The sequence below is a fragment of the Saccopteryx leptura genome, chromosome 4 (assembly GCF_036850995.1).
Source record: "Saccopteryx leptura isolate mSacLep1 chromosome 4, mSacLep1_pri_phased_curated, whole genome shotgun sequence".
Classification (NCBI taxonomy): domain Eukaryota; kingdom Metazoa; phylum Chordata; class Mammalia; order Chiroptera; family Emballonuridae; genus Saccopteryx; species Saccopteryx leptura.
The window spans coordinates 21,587,860-21,608,200 of NC_089506.1; the positions used below are offsets into that span (position 1 = coordinate 21,587,860).

A 20,341-nucleotide genomic window follows, 5' to 3' on the forward strand; every position below is an offset into this window, starting at 1 on the left:
TCAGAGTAGGTTGTCTGTATAAACAGGATTGATCCAAAAAAGAAGCTACATCTTTTTCTGGGACTAGTATAGAACGTGCCTCTGGAGCCAAGCCCAGTTCGCCCGGCATACTTACCACTACATGTTCCGGAAGGTAGAAGAGACATTCCTTCCGGACAGACACACTTACAGCCCTTGGGGTGGATGGGGGACAGAAGACATAAGTGGCTACATGAACCTGGAACACATGCCAGATATCTGCCTATTTAAAAATAGAAACAGATTAGATACAATTTAATTATCTAGATGTTTTTATCCATACCAGTTCAAAAATTAATACTCACAGTGAGTCAAGTCATTTTAACCGGAAGAAGAATCCCAGTATCTTCCTGCTTTCTAGGTTAGGCATGCTGACATGTGAATGCCATGTTCCCCTGTCTCTAAGACTGCGACAATTTCTACCTATATTAAGCTCAGGCCAATCAAGTTTCAACAAACAGCATCTTCTCCCTTAGAGTAAGGCAAAATGACTGTCTGACTTGCTAATGGAAAGACTTCCTCAGAAGTAAAGAGCATTCTAGGACCCCTACTTTGGTAGTAGCAGACCAGTTAAGAAATATTATCGGAGTAGAATCTAACCTATAATTTCAGGTTAACAAAAGCTTTTTACCTTCCAGTCAATGAATATTTGACTTCTTCCTATAAGCAGAATTCTGGGCTTGGTCTAATTATCTGTTATTAATTGACATTGTCAGTAACTAAGTTGTTTTAGCCCTCTGTTTTGTGTATTTCAGACACTGAAAATCTGGCACTACGAGGGACAAGCACAAGGTACGTGCTTGGAATGAGTTTCCCAGTAGATGTTTTCTTTCAGTTCTTCTTACTTAAAAGTCCTGTGTGAGTCCGGAGTCATATCCAGAACATTTCCCCTGCCTCAACATGGCAAGTTCCAACCACAGACTAAGATAGAGATTTCGGTAGTTTCTGCTTACTGTTTAGTATGCATTCTGACTCGAAAGCACTTCAAAAACAAGCCTTGGACTTACCCTTAGGCTTCTGGGAGTTGTGGAGAACTGAGAAGGCAGATATGGAAGCATTTAGCAGCACCGTTCTCTGCTTTGGGGTGCGGGCTGCAGTCTGAAACAGCTGCATTTTATTTGCCCCGAAGAAAGAGTTCTCAAACACAGCTAGTCCTAAAGGATCTTCATCTTCCCTGAAGACCCCAGGAAAGGTGTGCCTCCCACCGCCATCCACATTCACTGTTTCTATAGACTGAAGGGTTAGAGTGTCTCGTGAGAACACGGAAGCACTAGCAACAGGCATGTTAGCACACTTCAGTTTCTTGGACACTAAGCTAAACATCTTTACATGACATCATCATGATAGGGATGAACTCATCTTAGGATTCATGGAGGTGAATGCCAAAGCCAGTGCATTGAACTGTTTCTTTTTTTTTTTTAATTTTTATTTATTTATTTTTTATTTTATTTATTCATTTTAGAGAGGAGACAGGAGGGGGGAGAGAGAGAGAGAGAGAGAGAGAGAGAGAGGAGAGAGAGACAGGGGGGAGGAGCTGGAAGCATCAACTCCCATATGTGCCTTGACCAGGCAAGCCCAGGGTTTCGAACCGGCGACCTCAGCATTTCCAGGTCGACGCTTTATCCACTGTGCCACCGTTTTTCTTGTATAAATTTATGTTGTACAAGAAGCTACTGTAACTTCTTGTCTGCACCCAGACATTGTACCACATCCTTTCATCACCTTTTCCAACTGCCTCTGAGGTAAGGTTCTGTGTATTTTCGGAGAGGGTAGGGAGGTACCCTAAGTAGGTAAAATCATGGACAGAAGTACGTAATAGACTTGGAAACATGACTCCCATGCTTATGCTTTAGCCATTCTGTCTTCTAGTTTGAGGCTTCCAAAAATGAGATAACATGAACTGTAATATTAAGAATGAGAAATATGAGTACAAGGTACTGAAGTACCTAAGTAACCATATGTTTTCAGGAAGTGGTCTGCCATCTTCAGATCTCAGGTACAACACAGAACATGACCTCTACTACCAGGAAATCTCAGCGCAGAGTTTGACTGTAGAGTGTTTTAGAAAATCACACTAGGTCTCCCAAACTATTTTGGTACAGTCTGGGTCTACCTAAAGACACTGGTCAGCGATAGCTTGCTTTTCTCCGTTTTCATGGCCAGAAGATGCTTCACCAGGTTGATACAACACTTAAGAGAATCTTGGACTTACCCATGGTCATTCCAAGCCCCAGCTAAAGGGTTTACTTTTCCTCCTGACCTCTCCACAGTACCTCTTTATATTTACTGATCCAGTAGAGCCTGCCAGTCACAGGGTCAAGAGTCAGGCCTACAGGTTCCTCCATGTTTGCAACCGCGAGCACCTTCCTACTGGAGCCATCCATCCCTGCAGTTTCAATTGTCCTCCTGCCTTTCTGACCTCGATTTACCCAATACAGGTACCTGAGAAAGGCAAAAGCCCAGGTGTGAGAGAACGCCTTCAGTCGCCGTGCATTATCCTGAACAGTCAGGCTCCCCTGGCTCTCTCCTACAGACCTCAGCTCATTGCAATGCTCAGAATGCTGGGGACGGCTGCTCTTAGACTTGAAAAAGCCTGGCTCCATATATTCAATTTAGACTTCAAAACTGAGAAATGTTTGGAGCACATGAGACCTAGGTTGTAAAGGTTGAAGTGTTCTCTTATCAACTGAAAGATCTAGGATAACCAGCAATTTTGGATATGTTCCAAAAGAAACACTACTTACTTCTTTGCAGGAAACACGATTAGCTGTTCTGGCACAAGATCCTTTTCCAAGATTCTGACGTAGCCTCTGCCATCACTTAAACCAGCACAGATGACCCTTGCAAAGCTGCTAGCCCAATACAACTGTCCCGTGAACCAGTCCAAAGAGATACTGTTCACTGTTTTAAGTTCTGGAGACACAGGAGACAGTATTATGTTCCTGTGTTCTTCTACACCCTTTTTTGCTTGAGAAAAGAGACTTGGACAGAACTTTTCTACAGCTTCTGATTTCAAGCTATACAGTGAGGTGAACAGGACACAGGGAGTAACTGTAAGGTGATCCAATACACAATGGGCAATAGGGAAAGAGAAAGACCTTACTAGAAGCCTACCAAAGAATCCAACAGAATAGGACTTCCGTTTGGGGCAATATTTATTAGAGAAATCGCAGATGAATTGTCATGAAGTCTACCTCCTCATGGCTATCAGAGGATTTCCATGTGCCCAGGGACGCGAAACCCTTCTTCACTTGCACTGCCTAGTTTAATCCTCACATTTACACAGTGAGACCAGCGCTGTTATAAAAGGGTTAACAACTTGTTCAAGGTCATATACCTAGTAATGAGGCTGAGACTAACCTTGGCTTGAGCCCATGTCCCCAAATTTAATTTAATTCTATAAAGCTCCTGTAGAGCATACAAACTACACAGTCTTATCTCAAGTAGGGATTTTATGTACTGGCATGACTCCTGATAAGTGAATCCCAGAGGAAGGTAGCCAGGTGAATACCTATGTTTCTTACATTATATTTAAATAGATCTAAGAAGCTAAGGTTTTAACATCAAGAAATATACCTGGATAGAGAGGAACAAAGTTTGGCTTTCCAAGGGCAAACACATTTAAAACTTCATCTACCCAAAAGTACATGCTTCTCTCAAGGTCATATGCAACGGAAGTAGGCCTTGATTTAAAAGGTATCAGAGTTTCATAGTTGCCTGTTCTTCGATCCAGAACACCAAGCTCTCGATCTGTTGCTATAAGAATTCTAACAGCACCATCTGCAGTAGAAGTAGAAGAGACGTAATGACACATTATCTTGAAACTTTCTTTCACACCATTTTCTTTCACTGAAGATGCTGCCTCATTTCCCGTGCCAGCATCTACTTATCCCTGAGTCTGGACTAAGGCATGTCCAGAAAAGATCAAGTTGACCACCCTAAGTCTCAACTCGTCCTCTGAACTCCAGCACATTAAAACTAATCTCTGGGACTCCTCTGCCTTTTTTCACATTCAGCCTTTGTCCTCACCTAGAAGTTCTAAACTTCGTACATAGCAGCCAAAGTAATTAAGTGTCTCATCATTAAAGAAGCACGGGCCAAAGTGAGATTACACCAACTGCGTCTCTGGAGCACCTAGTTGCGTGATCAAATGAATAAGTCATTTTAAAGACAATAGCAACTGACACTCAAATTGGCCAACGAATGTTATAATAGTAGCTTCTTTGTGGAAAAAAATAAAGTTGTCTCTCTAACACTAGACTTTAAAGTGAACCATCTATATCACTTTTGCTTATAATTACTATTAAGAATAGTGCAGGAGTGAGGCTTTGCTTTGGGTATTAGAACTCACCTGTAACTTGACAGTCGGTGCCATTGTAAAGCTGGTATCCTTGAATGCACCCACAGTGGTAAGAGCCTGGTGTATTATGACACAGCTGGTCACAAGGACTGTATGCCACAGAGCACTCATCTACATCTAGTGAGAGAGAGCCAAAGTCAAAGAAAGCCAATGAACTCACTTGAGCAGCGGTTCTCAACCTGTGGGTCGCGACCCCGGCGGGGGTAGAACGACCAAAACACAGGGGTCGCCTAAAGCCATCGGAAAATACATATTTATTATACAATACATTTTCAAATAAAATATGTATTTCCGATGACTTTAGGCGACCCCTGTGTTTTGGTCGTTCGACCCCCGCCGGGTTTGCGAACCACAGGTTGAGAACCGCTGCACTTGAGTATTTTTGGTTTTGGGGGCCACTTTTCAGATGCTCACTGGACATGTATTATGTGAGAGTCAATGTATCAGGTGCTGAAATAAAAAGTTCCTGCCTCCATAGAATACCCACTTACATGAATATCATTCAGCAGAAACATTAGTATAGGGACCCCCGATGTTTGGTTGGTACAGACTACTGATCAATGTCGCCCTAGCAACATTCTTAGGGATGTGTCATTTGTCAGGCCAGACAGAACTTAATTCAGAATGACAAGTGCCAAGACCTACTACACCATGGGATGTCTCTCAACCAAGATGATGGAAAAGGCTTAAGTGTCACAGGTAAAACTGGAAGAATTTAAATTAGGTACTATTATTTCCACAAAGCCAGATGGCAGAAACCCTTTAGAGTATGAGTCATGGACTAGGAGAGATCTTTTTTTGTTGTTGTTGTTTTAAGCAGGAAGGAATATAGTTCTCTAAAGGCATTGCCAGGAAAAAATGCCTTCCTAGTCCAGAGGAAGAATAACCAATGTATGACTACAAGCCAAGTTCACTACAATGAGCCGTAACCCAAGAAGGATGCTGCAGGAGTCTGGGCACATGTGTAAAACCCACACCCCTCCAAGGTCATGACCAGATACTGACTTCATACTTTTAATGAAGGATTAAAATTTTTTGTTATCTTCTCTAAAGTAGGCTTATTGCAATTCTTGATGAATTCTTAATATAAAAGTAATGAATTGTTCAGTGTAACTCTGAAGCTATCTAATAAACCAGGCCCTTTCTATCTACAAGGGTTTGATTGCAGGTGGAACCCATGAAGAGAGAGGGAGCAGTGAACAGGGGTCACCGACCAGGCTCAGGGTGGCAGGGCTGATCTACTCTTTAGGAAGAAACATCAAGACAATAAATATTCTACCCTCCTGATCACATTTTAGCTTAAAATACTGTCCTAGGCTTTTATGAACAAGTGCTACAAAGTAACAGCCACAGCTTTTCAGATTATTACTGAATTGTGGAAAATACATGGAATTTATTTTAGTCATTCTGGCATCATAATCCCTTTTTACAAAGGGGGGGGAAACGAGACTTGAAGGACTGAGTGACTTAGAGACGTTCAGCTAGAAGTAACAAGAAAAATAAACACAAACTGGGCTCTAACTTCGGGGCTGGCCTGCTGCTCATGCCCCGGATGTTAGGGCCATGAAGGGTTTCCATGGCAGAAACCCTTGAGCCCCATAAAAGAAAGGTGCTAAGTTTAACATTTTTTCATTAGTGAAGAGTTAACCTGTAATTCCCACAAAAGGACGATGATAACTAGGATCAACACAGATAGAGAAATTGGAAGCCTTGTACATTGCTGGCGGGAATGTGAAATGGTACAGTCACTGCGGAAAAAGAGTTTGAGAGTCCCTCCAAAAGTTAAATTAAACACCTAATTTACCATCTAGTCCAGCAGCTCCATTTCTGGTGCACACTCAAGAGATTTGAAAGCAGGGACTGAAACAGATGCTGTACACCAATGTTCAGAGCATTTCCACAACAGCCAAATGGTAGAAACAACCCAAGAGTCCACGGACAGATGAACGAGTGAACCAAGTGTGATACAGTCAAACAATGGAGTATAATGTGGCCTTAAAAAGAGAGGAAATTCTGATACGTGCTGCCGCATGTGCGAACGTTCAAGACATGCTCGGTGCAATAAGCCAGACACAATAAGACAAATGTTGTACGATTGCACTTCTATGTGCTACCTGAATATAAGCCAATGCATAAAGACAGGAAGTCCATTGAGGTCATCAGGGGGTGGGGAAGGGAGCCTGAAGAGTTCTTGTTTAATGGGCTCCAAGTGTCTACTGGGGACAATGGAAAGATTCTGGGAGTGGATACTGGATATTGGGGGTGGTTGTACAACATTGTGAATGTAGTGAATGCCACTGAACACAACACCTAAAAATTATTAAAATGGTAAGTTTTATGTTATGTATATTTAATACAATAAAATTTTTATGTAAGAAAAAGATGAGCCAAATGAATTCTGACCTGCACAGCTCTGACCATCTGGCTGGAGTCGCCATCCACTGCCGCAGGAGCACCGGACACCCCAGCTGGTGTCACTGCACTGCCCCGTACAGCCCCCGTTAGCCAGGGAGCAGTTTTTACCTGGCAGAGACAGGACAGTGGTCAGCACAGCTGGACGCGGTACCGATCAAACGCGGTATGAACCACACTGTGTCATACCTTTTACACTTGTAAGAGGAAGAGAGACCTTTTTTTTTTTTTTTTTTTTCCTGAAGCTGGAAACGGGGAGAGACAGTCAGACAGACTCCCGCATGCGCCCGAACGGGATCCACCCGGCACGCCCACCAGGGGCGACGCTCTGCCCACCAGGGGGTGATGCTCTGCCCCCTCCGGGGCGTCGCTCTGTTGTGACCAGAGCCACTCTAGCGCCTGGGGCAGAGGCCAAGGAGCCATCCCCAGAGCCCGGGCCATCTTTGCTCCAATGGAGCCTTGGCTGCGGGAGGGGAAGAGAGAGACAGAGAGGAGGGAGGGGGGGGGATGGAGAAGCAAATGGGCACTTCTCCTGTGTGCCCTGGCCGGGAATCGAACCCGGGTCCCCTGCACGCCAGGCCGACGCTCTACCGCTGAGCCAACCAGCCAGGGCCAAGAGAGACCTTTCGACCCTGACCTTTCCCCAGAAATGCAGAGCCACCACAAAGCAGCGCCAGCTTTTCTTTCTAAGCAGATGGTCCTAGAAAGGACTGTCCACCGGCAGAAGGACCGGCAACCTCTTCTCTGGTTTCTCTAGAATTTATGGGTGACTGGAACCCCTGACCTTAGGAGGTTATATGATAATTTACTGATCCTAATGAATTATCGATATAGGATCAGAAGCCTGGGCTTCGTCCCATTGTTTTAGGTTCTTAGTATCTCTTTGCTTCTTTAAAGAACAAGCTTCTTTCACAGCCTTTCACAGGTTCATCATCCATGTCTAAGACAGCATTTGGGGGTGGGGAATATGAGAGAAGTGACAAAATGACCTGGGGGCAAATGCCCACTCTCCCTCTACCCCAGTTTGAAGCAATGGTGATTTTTACAGTGAGGACCATGGGTTCAGGAGATGGAGCTGCCTGGTTGGAAGGCTCCTCACCTGCGAATGGTCTTCCTCGGTCTTATTTTTTTAGAAGTTATATTCAACAGGGTGACATTGACCAATAAGGGTACGTAGGTTTCAGGTAAACATTTTTATAGTATTTGAACTGTTGATTTCCTTGTGTTTCCATCACCCAAAGTCAAATCATTTTCCGTCACTGTATATTTGTCTCTCTTCTCTCCCTCCCCGCCCTTAGTCTTTCCTTTGTTAAATCCTTGGAGAATTTGCCATTTTGTCTTGAGCAAATGATTTGTTTCTCAGTGGCAGTCTTTGTTCTTTATTCCAGAATTTTAGGAGCAATGTAGTTTGAGGCGTTTGGCCAGTCTGTCTCCCTAAAGCTATGCCATGAGAATAACTATCAACGTTTTGCAGCTCAGGTACCACTGGCTCACACTCAAAAGACAACGCCAAGGAAAGGGATCCATCACTGAAGGATAATTGCATATAAAGGAGTGTCAGTCCCAGCGTTGTCTCAGAGAGTGGACCCCTGATGACAACTGAGACACCAGGTCATTTCATCTCAATCTCCCCCCTCCCTCGTCAAGACAAGCAATTGGTTTCTTACCACATGTAGTGGGCTCATCAGATCCATCAGCACAGTCTGCTTCCCCATCACACATCAGGGATTCCTGAATGCATTTTCCGTTATCACATCTAACTGTGTCTTCTGGACAGGAAGCTGTGTAGGAAGTTAAGCATTCTTATTCACTAATAATTACAGGGGGGTTAGAAATAGAGCGCTCTTACACTGGGTAAGGTGGCAATGTTTCTACAATCCAAAGCAAGTCTAGAGAGGAAAGAAAGCTTTATTTTTTTAAGCAAAGTTTTTAGGGAATTGGGACTTAAGACTTAATAATAAAGATATTAAGACCTCTCTGGGCACTGAAGTGAAAGAGTTTTAAAACTAAATAGAACTAGTATTAAATTAAAATGTAATTAAAGTCAGGCAGCACTAGCCCTAAAAGATGTAGTCTCTTAAGAAACTAGGTTCATACCTTATTATAGCGAAGTTAGAATCTAAGTATATTTGATACTGCAGATTTAACTCTAGAAAGGGAAGACTGATGCGATTGAGCTTCTCTGAGGCGGTTCCACCATACTGTGCACAGACTATGCAAAGGGATGTGGCACTCGTCAACCTCTTTGGGGGTTTTCCCCTTTAACGAAGGGTTTCCCCTTTCCATAATTTACTACAGAGGATCTGAGGCATCTGTTAGGAGGCTCTGGGCATTGGCTAGTTTTGGATTGTGGCAATATTCTAGGCTATGCTTTGAAGTGTCCACTGCAGTTACTACTCAAGCACTGCTCTTTGTTTCCATGGGTAACTAAATCGTGGTTATTGCTAGGAAACATCCTGTTTTTAGTTATAGGGTGGTAGTCTCAGTCATAGGAATTAAAATGCAACTTGCAGATAGCAGCCCGCCTTGGAACAACCTTCTCTTTAAACGAAATGGGGGCGGCAAGACTCACCGCAGGCGTCCTCGTCCGAGGAATCACCACAGTCGTCGGTGCCGTCACACCTCCAGCCCTCCATGACACACACCTTGTTCTTGCACCGCCACTGCCCAGCCAGGCAGTGGTCCTGGGGGCAGCGCGCCTCGCCACGCCCGTCTTCACAGTCTCCACGGCCATCACAGAGCTCCCAAGCGCCACGGCACTCGGAATCCCCTGGACACCGGACTTTTCGGTCAGGACAAGTTGTCAATATCTCTAAAAGAGGAGTCGGCTCAGTGAGACAGGAATGTTTTCTACGGCCTTGTTTATTTAGGGATTTATGGTTTGCTCCCGAACTCTGTCTATAGAAAACCAAGAACTAAAATGGATGGTAGTCATTGGAGATACAGCCACAACATTGTATGTTAAAGTTTCACCCCAAAAGAGTTAAAAAAAAAAAAAGTCCATAATGCTAATAATTTTTTAAATTTTATTTTAGGTAATTTTGAAAAATGGGCAAGTGGGTAAAAAAAATTCAAAGTAACACCAGAGACAATTTAACATACAACGTAAAGCTATTTGGTGACTTGCTTGTCTCGCCGAATACTGTTGATATTAATCAGTGATGTGCATAAACAGAGAATATGACTAACAATAAAAGTCAGTTGTACATACCACAATTAACCTCATCGGAGCCGTCCAAGCAGTCACCGACACCATCACAAAGCCAGCTAAGAGAAATACACTTCCCGTCGTCACACTGCCAGGCGTGGGGATGTCCACCACACGGCTCCTCTGTGGGCCAGCGCCGGGGTTCAGGAAGAGGCAGAAGAAGAGGTGTTTGTCAGGACACAACTAGCATTTAAATTTGGGCTTCCTTTCAGCTGTTTTCATCAGCTCTGGAATAATTAATGCCCGATCTGCCACTGGCGTCAAACTGAAACTTGCCTGTCCTTTTCAAGTTATCCTTAACGATCTATCACAGCCCCCTCACCTTACCAAGGGCGCCTTGCCGAGCAGATGAATAAAGCTGACCCTTCCCGTCACTCTTACAGAACACTGCTGTCCCATAAAACTCCCTGTGAAGGGAAGCATTTTATATCTGTGCTGTCCAAAATGACAGCCACTAGTCACATGTGGCCACTGAGCACTCAAAATGTGGTTAGGATGACAAAAACACTGAATTTATTTAATTTTATTTATTTAAATAAATTTAAATCATCACTTATGGGCTAACGGCCACCTTTTATAGGTTGACTGCTTTGAATCCCTTTGCTATTTGAGGCTGTATTAAGATCCAAGACAACTTGGGAACTATTTTTGGTTTAATTACATCTTTAAATATTTCCACCTAATTATGACTACTGGCAGCAGCTGGTATATATATATATATATATTTAATATAAACTTGGGGACCTGGGGTGAAGTGTATGGCAGGCACAGCTCAAGGCATTTCTGCAAGTAGGAACTTTTATTCTAACTTGTACTATCACTCATTTTAGACATCAAAGGTTTTGTGTGAAATCAGTTACAGTAAGGGACCACCGGGAATGTATACGGATGTGCAGTAAAGGACTGTAACCCTCGCTGAGTACGGAGGCGGGGACTTTCCTCCTCTAATGAGGGATCCCCTCCCTCCGCAGCCCCTGAACAGGCTGTGAGGCGTCTGCCCGGAGGCTTTCCTTGTGTATGGCTTTCCTTTCTTTTGGGGTTCTGAGAGCTCTCAGCACAGAAGTACTTGCGCCTTATTCCAACAAACCATCTACCAAGTAGCTAACTTGCTTCCCTGATTTTGTAGTTTTCTTTGTATTCGTTTTGCAGAGTTGCCTCTCGGTTCTGTAACATCTCTAAGCACATAAAAAGTGAACTAGTTTATTGTATAGAAGGAATTGTGGGCAGTGGGGTCGGCAAGGGTTTCCTGTAGAGGAATGTCTGTATGGTGCCAGTCTGAGCAACTGCCACAGATGTTTAAGCCTCAGTTTAAGGTAAGAAGTCAGATTTTTGCTGGATTTTTCATCCCCAACCAGCCTTCTGCTTGTTTTGCTAACAGCACTTAAAGAGACATCCCTGGCCTTACCCACTGAAAGTCTGCAACAACCCAGAATGCTCACTATTTCAGAACACCCTCTAAGAGGGTGGGAACCATGAGAACTGGCCCTGTCACTGCCGGCAGGAAGGGCCTGACATGGACGAGCCCATGATCCAGTAGAGCAAGATGCTTACCACACTGCTCATCGGTCCCGCCAGGACACTCCTGCTGTCCGTTACAGAGCCAGGCCACAGGAATGCATCTGTCCCCACACGCAGCTTGCCCCGTCAGGTTACACTGTGCTTCATCTGCATTGGGTGACCAAGAAGCGAAGTCGTGAGAGTTCCTGGCTTCTTTGGGTATGAGAGCCCCTGTTCATGATAAGCTGCGGCCAGAGGTTGCTTTGGAAGATCCTCCTTCAACTAGCACTCAGGAAACCATAGGGGGTTTAGTACCCTAACAACCACGAGCTGGACAGCGTTGATCCTTGGGAACCAGGTTTTCTGCTGTTTTGGTGTTGGTGCTGGGCACTGCCATTTGCCTCCCTGTTTTCCTATTAGAATGGGCAGACTCACACTTGTGTTTAAAGACATACACACACATACTTCTTCCAGCTGTGATTCAGCCTTCAAGACTCAGGGTGTGAAACAGTTGCAATTTTAGAAGTCTAGGCTCGAATTACTTGACTCTTACTTTTAGGTATGTGTAGATACATCTTAAAATGAGACTAGAGTTCTGGGTCCTACATACCATCGTTGAAAGAATGTCTCTAATAGCCTGGTTACATTATTTGTAAATTTTCAGTTATTTGCATGAGATTGATTTACACTACCAGTTTTATTCAAGTCATGAACTTGTGTTTATCAACCTTGAATGATTAATGGTCCAAAATAAGGCTATTACGGAATGTAGTCCTCAGAGGGAAGCCCCAGGAAAGCCTAGCTGTACTGTCCTAACTTTCAAAGAGAAAAAGCCAGCCCTTGGTTCTTAGAAAACATAACCCACATGCCCCATACTGGCAGAAGTCTCTGCAAGAAGCAGTGAAGACCCAGCAGTGTTAGCCCCAGGCATACTCTGCAGATGACTGGAAAGTGTACACAAAACTATGTAAATTGACACTGGGAGGCCATGGCGTAACTACCGTATTTTTCGCTCCATAAGACGCACTTTTTTCCCCCCAAAAGTGGAGGGGAAAATGCCTGTGCATCTTATGGAGTGAAAAATACGATATATTTATTAAATATTTTAACACACCATTTGGTTCAGAATACTTTTTTTTTTTTTTCCTCCTTAGAACCCTAGGTGTGTCTTATGGTCAGGTGCGTCTTATGGAGCAAAAAATACGGTTTATCTTCTTGGGTAACAGATCATGTCTTAGTCTTACCTGTACCTCTCTAAGTTAGTGTTTTTAGCATAGTCAGTGTTTGAGTAACTAACAGCTGGCTTAGAAAAAACATCTTAAACAAAATATTCAGTAAGTATTTGTTATTAATGGATAGTTATTAACATTGCCATCTACTTACATATCATCCAGGCCATCTTATTTAACTTGAGCAAGACCATTAAACTGAGAGCAGATGGTGTTACCATCCACTAATACGGGAGCACAGGCTCAGTTGTCAGACTGCCCATCTTGAGGTTTGGGTTGAACCACTTACTAACAGCATGGCCTCGGGTAAGTTACTTCCTCTCTCTGGACCCCGGTTTTCTCGTCTATAAAACGAGACTAGGAACTGAGTAATCCTAAAAGGAAGATTCCAGGATTAAATGAACACAAAGCCACCCGGCACAGTACCCACCACACGCATGAGAATAAAGCATGAATTCTTTTGCTTCCTCTTCTAGCAGATCCTTCCAGAAGGATCCCCATTGGTATTGCAGTCGGCCCTCAGACTCACACTGCTTGGTGAGTCACACTTTGAACAATATTTTGCCCTGGTGATTCTCGGTCTGGAGACCAAATATGCACATAGATTCTACATTATCTGAAGATGGCTCTCAAATACTACTTCTCAAATTTAGGTAGATGCTTGCTGTGAATAAACAAAAACTTATTTATACACATGGTTATTTATGTATTAGATTTATGGTGGCTTCCTCATAGTCTTGTCAGTATATTTATACAAAGCATGATGGTCATGGGCTGCTCTGAATCAGACAGTATAAAGATGTCTCCATACAGAAGACACTGGAAAGCAGGAGCTATTGTATAATCCTATTTCAGGAGTGCTGCAAACAGACCCCACAGAGCCAGGGGCTTCCTGCCGAGCCCGAGCTGCTCTGTAGGTGAGGCAAAGGTCCCCACGGTTAGTTAGCATCCCTCCTGGAAAACACACAACTCAGGTGCTGAGTGGCACTTTGCCCAAGAAAGGGTCTGCATAAGCCACACTGATTTAAAGCCTGCCTTTCATGGAGCTCCAGCTTGCAGGGCAGGTGGTTTGACAAATGTAGGGCACCTCCTACACGTGGCTAAGTCACGGGCCACCGGCCACCAACCCTTGGGAGCTGTGGGCGTCTCAGTCCCGCTGGGACACCCACTCAGCTCTCCTCTGCTTTGGGTTCTGCCTGAACCTGAGCAGCATGAGGGCTGCAGGAAGTGGCTTTCTAACCGCCTACCCCCAACACACACACACCAGGGTTTTCTGGAGGTACCTGTGTGTCCCGCGGTCCCGGCCTCAGGCCTCCGAGTGGTTCCGTTTCCTCCCTGGGAACCCCAAGGGTCGAACCCATTAGAGACCAGGGCTAGAAAGCGAATCTCACTGAGCCTGGAAGTTGGGGACTGCGGGGGCCTAGGAGGGAGGGCGCGCCCCCGCTCAGGTGTGGCAGGAGCTCCCTTTCCCACTGTTGGAGGATGGGAGAGGGAAAGCTACCAAATTCGTCCGCTGAGCGCCCCAGCCTCCTACCTGCCGGGCAGACGTGCAAAGGAGTAAAGGACTCAGAAACGGGGCCACGAGACTCACCTGGTGGCCCCTCAGGAAGGCCAACCTCCTCCTAGATAAAAGGTCACCGCAGATGGGGGCGCGCACTCAGCGAGGGTACCCCAAGCTCTCCTCCGCCTCCGCCCCCACCCCTGCAGCGCCCCGCACCCACGATCCCTGCACCCTGAGCGCGGGGTGCGGTGCCTCCCCACTCACCGGCCCCTGAGCCCTCGGGTCTGCACAGCGAGGCCAGCACCAGCGGCAGGAGCAGGAGCGCCCGGAAGCCCATGGCCGGGGAGGGGACAGAACGCAGGGGACCCGCGCCGGGCGCCGGTGCCTCCAGACAGGAGCGGCGATCGCCCGAGGAAACTCCAGCCGTGGAGGAGCGCGGGGGCGCCCGGGGCGGGCTTTATTCCGGTTCTCACCGCTCACTGGGGACCGCGGAGGGGGGGCGTGCGCGGCTGGGGAGAATTGGCGCGGCAGCTCTCCGGGGGACGTGGGGGGACGTCGTCCGGGAAGGAGAGGGGCCGCAGGGACAGCGCTGCGTCTGCCGTCGGTCTCTCCCGGGCGCCTCGGTGACATGGAGGGGCAAGGGCACTGGTCCCTCCTGCAGTGGGACAGCAGACTCTCAGCTAAGTCAGAGGCTGGCCCTTGCCACACTTAGCAGCAGGCAAGGATGGTCAGCCACACTTTTATATAGGATTCGCAAACTTTTACATAACCCAAATCGCAGGCTCCCTTCTGGGGTGAGGTCTGAGATTCTAACGAATGCCTAGGTGACGCCTTTGTTGCTAGTCCTTGGACCTCACTTGGAAAAGCAAGGGTTTAATAGCTTCCAAACTGAGGGCTTCACTGTTCCTGCAGGTCTCCGGAGACTCTCCCCGCCTCCTGTCCTCCTAGCCACCTGGGCAGAACTCAACCTTCCTATCTGTACTGACAGTGCTGAGGCATCAGTCTTCTTTGCTGGGTGTAAAGACGTTGCCAGGGCCATCATCACAGCAGCCTGGCCCATGCAGGTTCGCATTGGATTCAGACAGTCGGTAAAGAAACAACGGAGCCAAAAACTGGTGGGCCATCATCTTTAATCCTAGCTTGCACCCGACGGGCAAGTAAAAACACACACTGGGCTCCAAAACCCACTCATTCAGTGCTCACAAAGCTACTGACTTATCCAAGTTTCCTAGAATCAAAGGTTTCTAGCTCACCAGACTTTATTCACCTCTGTTCCCCATCTCTTTCCTTATCCCTGCACAAACTCTGCACAAACTGGCTTCTCTCTCAGCACTCCACCATCTTGGCTGCTTCTCCTGGCCTCCTCCACATCGCCTTTCTCTTCTCTCTGCTCTCTCCTCTCTCCTTTAATGCTAATCTCAGGAACTAAGAGCAAGCTCCCGTTCTGCCCCCACTTTATAGTGTAGAAATCAAAACCTTTAATCCAATATACAAAATAGGGACGTCTCTAATACAAAGTCACTTTCTGAGGCATGATGGGATTGTACCACCCCACATCAAAAAGGGTGGGAAAGGCTTAGTCCCAAAACCAAGCCCCAGGCTACAAAGATCCTGCCTGCCCACAGCCCGCCCCCAACACACATTAATATCACCTGGGCGACGGCTTCCATGTGGGCAGCGCCATCTTTAACAGAGTGAGCATAATATATTTTATCTGCCCAACACTTGGTGATCAGCTAAAAGCCCTGGAAAACACCATTCCCCTCTTGGTCTGAATTGTTGCCAAGAGTGGAATGCTTTAATCAACAACTGGACATGGACATGGATCAAATCTGATGGGTCCACACCAGAGTCAGACATAATCCCAGTAGGATTGTGGATTTACAGGACTGGAAGAATTTAGAGGTTATTTTATCCAAATGCTGCCATTTAGGGGTGAGATTGTTGTAAGGTACCAAAGGCTACAGAATTAATATTAATATTTTAGGAAGCTTAAAGAACATTATATTAACTTGGGATAGGCGTACAGAGAGATTTTGTAAATTATCTCTGTACTTGTGTGATTAGCATAAAACCAAGATGGCCGATGGCATTGTGTTGTAAATGCAAAGGAGAAGGAGACTTGGATTCTCTGACACCTGTGGGGAAATGGGTGAACAGCTATCCAGGTGCAGGCAGAGAAAAAATTAAATTAAACCTTTTCTTATATTAATGGGCCATTTACAGGCATTTGTCCCCATGGAAACTACCTCTCCCCTCCTGAAAGCATGTAGTTAATGTGTGTATCTCTGGGCAAAGGTTGTGATGTCAGGCTTTTTCCCCTCCCATGTATAATTAAGGATTATATAACCAGCCCCTAGAATATTAATGAGACACACGATTTGGGGCTGCTGCCTGGTGTAAGATATATGCAGCCGGCATATTTAATAAATTTTGTCCTTTAATAAAACTTTTCAAAAACTTATTTGGACTATGTGCCTCTACAAAAACCCGCGGAATTGTGGATTGGGTAGTTCATAACAAGATGATGGATAAAAATGAGAGTTTGGGACACATTTGCAGGGTCACAGCCCACCCTTTCACTTCGTTACTTAGCTAAGCTGTGACAGTCCTTCCTTCCCCGTTTACCAGGAGAAGTCAGTGTCAGATTCTTGGAGAGAAAACGATGGAGTTAGAATTTAGAATGTAAAACTGGTGAGGAATATTTATAGTGTTTGGGAATGAAAGGCAGCAATAAAACAACAGGAAAAAAATAGAAACAGAGAAGTGAATTGCAAAGTGCCTTCTTAGATTTTATGTGCAACACAACACTTCCAACAGCTTCCTTTAAAGTCATACCTCCTCTTCATGTTCATGATGGTCCCATCAAGCCAGCCTCTGAAGACTGCAGAATGCCATATGCTCCCAAGTTTCCTTAAATTCCTTGTATTCTCTGACTGTGGAAGCCAAAAGGACCCTTCTGCTTTTAACAAAAAATCTTCTGCAATATCATATTTATTTCTACCGAAATGCTGCTGCTTTGGAACCATTATCATTTCAGATGCTTTAATGGTATTCAGTGATGCAAATAGAGCAACTCAGGTTATAAGAACATAGAATAGTTTTTCTCACTGGAAGGCATTGAAGCTAGAGGCAAGGACCTGGCAATGGGGTATGATAGATCCTGGTTCAAATCTCAGCTAAATGAGCTTTCATATACTTATAGATGGAAGGTTTATATTGTGACGAACAGTCAACATCACTATGTATGGTGTCAGATGTGTATTGAGCGGGGAGATCACTTCGAATGTCCTATAAATGTCTAATCACTATGTTGTACACCTGAAACTAATAGAACATCGTATGCCAACTATAATTGAATAAGAAATTTTTAAAAAGGCAGTCAACATTAGTTCTTAATAACCCATACCATTTGAGGAAACCACAGATACAAATTATATAAATAAGTAATTTAAATAATGTTTACATTTGTGTTTAAATTATTATGTTCTTTGACCTTGTTCTTTCTTGGTAACATGTGTTGTCCATCTTTCTCCACATTTGTCATTTCGTCTTTTAAATCTACTTTGTCAGCCTGCTCATAGCAGAATAATGCCCCTCCCCACAAGAGTTCACATTCTAATCCCCAGAACCTGTGAATGTCACCTTACAGGACCAAAGGCACTTTGTAGGTATGATTAAAGTAAGAATCTTAAACCGGGGTGATTATTCTGAGTTGTTTAGGTGGACTTACTGCAATCACAAGGGTCCTTATAAAGGAAGGCTAACAGCAAAAGAGTGCAGAAAATGTCAGAGGGAAGCCGAGGTACCCGTGATGCAACTGCTGGCTGGATGCCAGAAGCCAAAAAATCTGGGAAGCGTCTAGAAGCTAGAAAAAGCACAGAAATGAACTCACCCTTCCAGCCAGCCTCCAGAAGGAACAGAAGCTCTCAGACACCTTGACTGGGCCCCCTAGTGCCTGTTTCAGACTTCTGATCTCCAGAACTGTAAGATAATAAATTTGCGTTATTTTGAGCCAGTGTTTAGGCTATTGTAACAGCAGCAACAGGGCACTAATACAGAGCTCTGCAACCTTATTCATCTTCTTCTCCTAACTTTACTGCTCCTTCCTATGTTCATCGTATTTGTCATCAGCAGAAGGACCGTGGAAGTGTATGTGTGCAGGGGACTGTCAAGAGAGAAAGAGCGGTTCTGAATGCCCATCGGGATCCTCCATACTTAACACAACCTCATCACCCTTGCAGGACCTGGCCCATCTCACCTCCTCCGTGGGGAAGCCTCCATAGCTATGGCTTCTACTACACATCTCAGCACTCAGACTTTGCCTTGAAAATCTGGGTTTAACAGAAATGGATCTGTTAACTTCTTACCTGCAATTTCTAAAATGTGGCAAGTATCATATACCTCTTTTGTATTTCTTACATTCTCTTAATCAGATGTCTTCATACAGGCCCTTTAATGACAAGCATATAAATTCATATCTTCCTTGAATCCACTCAACAAATTATCAAACACCTACTATGTTCTAACCACTGTTGTAGGCACTGAGGAAACACCAGCAAACAAAACAGACGACACTACGTACCTTCACAGAACTTACATTCTAGTTATGGTTGTCGGGCAGGGAATGAGGAAGACAGATGGTAAACAAAATAAGCTAGCACATTTTATAGTTTGTAATAAACTGGTAACTAACTCTTAAGACTAACTAATTCCACAGAGCAAAAGAAAAACAGAAAAAGCAATTATGGAGTGTGGTGAGGGGACGGAAAAGAGATACAAATTTCAAAGAGCATTGTCCTGAGAGACCTCACTGAGAAGGCGTCATCTGAGCAAAGGTATAAAGGAGACAAGAGAAAACCTTTGACTCTGACCATAAGGGAATAACAGGGTTTGGAAATACCCGCTCACCATAAACTACTGAAAAAAATCAATGAAAAATAATAAACAAGAGTTCTCAGACATTGGACAACAGGGAGCTTCGCTGAGAGAAGGGAAACTCAGATGAGCCTTACCAGTGCCCAGGCCTCCTGCCTACAAGCAATTTCCAGACTGGGGCCCAGACGTGGGGGAGAGATAGGAGAGAGGGGAAGAGAACAGACCTGAGGTTTGGTTTTGTTGGGTCATGAATAGGTTCCAAGGGTCTCATGGATTCACCTTTCATGGTGAATTTATAGCATAAGAGCAGGAATTCAAGTGTGGGGAAGAAACAGCAAGCAGTCAGTTAACGCTCCATTGGCTAGGTCAACCAGAGCTTTCTAAAACAAGGAACTGCATGAACGGGGCAGCCTCGCTCCTTATCTGGCTGTGTTGCTGGTAATGTGTTTTTTCTAGATCAATGTCTTTGACGTGGATCCCTCAGCAGCCAAAACGTAATCTCAGGCACTTACAATCAAGAAGTTAGTTGTCGCCTGACCAGGCGGTGGCGCAGTGGATAGAGCGTTGGACTGGGATGCAGAGGACCCAGGTTAGAGACCCCGAGGTCACCAGCTTGAACCCAAGGTCGCTGGCTCCAGCAAGGGGTTACTCAGTCTGCTGAAGGCCCGTGGTCAAGGCACATATGAGAAAGCAATCAATGAACAACTAAGGTGTTGCAACGTGCAATGAAAAACTAATGATTGATGCTTCTTATCTCTCTCCGTTCCTGTTTGTCTATCCCTGTCTATCCCTCTCTCTCTCTGACTCACTCTCTGTCTCTGTAAAAAAAATAAAAAAAATAAAAAATTTATAAAAAAAAAAGAAGTTAGTTGTCAGGAGTGTACAGTACAACCAACCTTGCATTCCTGAGATCAATCCATCCTACTTGGTCAGAAACATAAATTTGTACTAAAGAAGTAAAGATGGTTAATGGAATAATACACACACAAAATTTTGACTCATAAGAACATGAGCATGTAGTTAGCACAGTACATACATCTAAGCAGTAATCCGATGAATACTGTAATCCTTGTGAATGTTGTGGGTAGGCAGAATTTTGAAAGTGTGCAATTAATAATAAGCTAATAACAAACGATGGGGTAAATGCTATGCAGTAAAGCTTTATGCCAATGATTAATATTAAAATTGCTTTTTTGTTACATGTATTTTATTTTCTAGCTCTGTAAAATTTGCTAATT

At 44.7% G+C, this 20,341-nt stretch overlaps 1 protein-coding gene and 1 long non-coding RNA gene across 2 annotated transcripts; both read right to left on the reverse strand.

The window, feature by feature from the left end:
* Window positions 1-5,845: 5,845 nt before the first annotated feature.
* On the reverse strand, window positions 5,846-9,533 carry LOC136404120 (suppressor of tumorigenicity 14 protein-like). Its single transcript, XM_066383590.1, has 4 exons — window positions 9,363-9,533; window positions 8,458-8,571; window positions 6,782-6,901; window positions 5,846-5,859 (listed from the first exon to the last, which is right to left on the reverse strand). The coding sequence occupies exons 1-4, from the start codon at window positions 9,424-9,426 to the stop codon at window positions 5,846-5,848; spliced, it is 312 nt and encodes a 103-aa protein (XP_066239687.1). The 5' UTR covers window positions 9,427-9,533.
* LOC136402822 (uncharacterized) lies at window positions 9,531-11,637 on the reverse strand. Its single transcript, XR_010751040.1, has 3 exons — window positions 11,550-11,637; window positions 10,002-10,121; window positions 9,531-9,602 (listed from the first exon to the last, which is right to left on the reverse strand). It is a non-coding gene; the product is annotated as an uncharacterized lncRNA (long non-coding RNA).
* Between the last annotated feature and the right edge of the window lie 8,704 nt (window positions 11,638-20,341).

What these genes read in the sequence shown, in the direction of transcription:
- LOC136404120 (XM_066383590.1), bottom strand. Translation starts at nt 9,426, where the DNA reads ATGGAGGGCTGGAGGTGTGACGGCACCGACGACTGTGGTGATTCCTCG. An exon ending in CTCGGACGAGGACGCCTGCG is followed by an intron (nt 8,572 to 9,362) that starts GTGAGTCTTGCC and finishes CTTCCTACACAG; the next exon opens with CTTCCTGTCCAGAAGACACA. An exon ending in TGATGAGCCCACTACATGTG is followed by an intron (nt 6,902 to 8,457) that starts GTAAGAAACCAA and finishes TGTCTCTGCCAG; the next exon opens with GTAAAAACTGCTCCCTGGCT.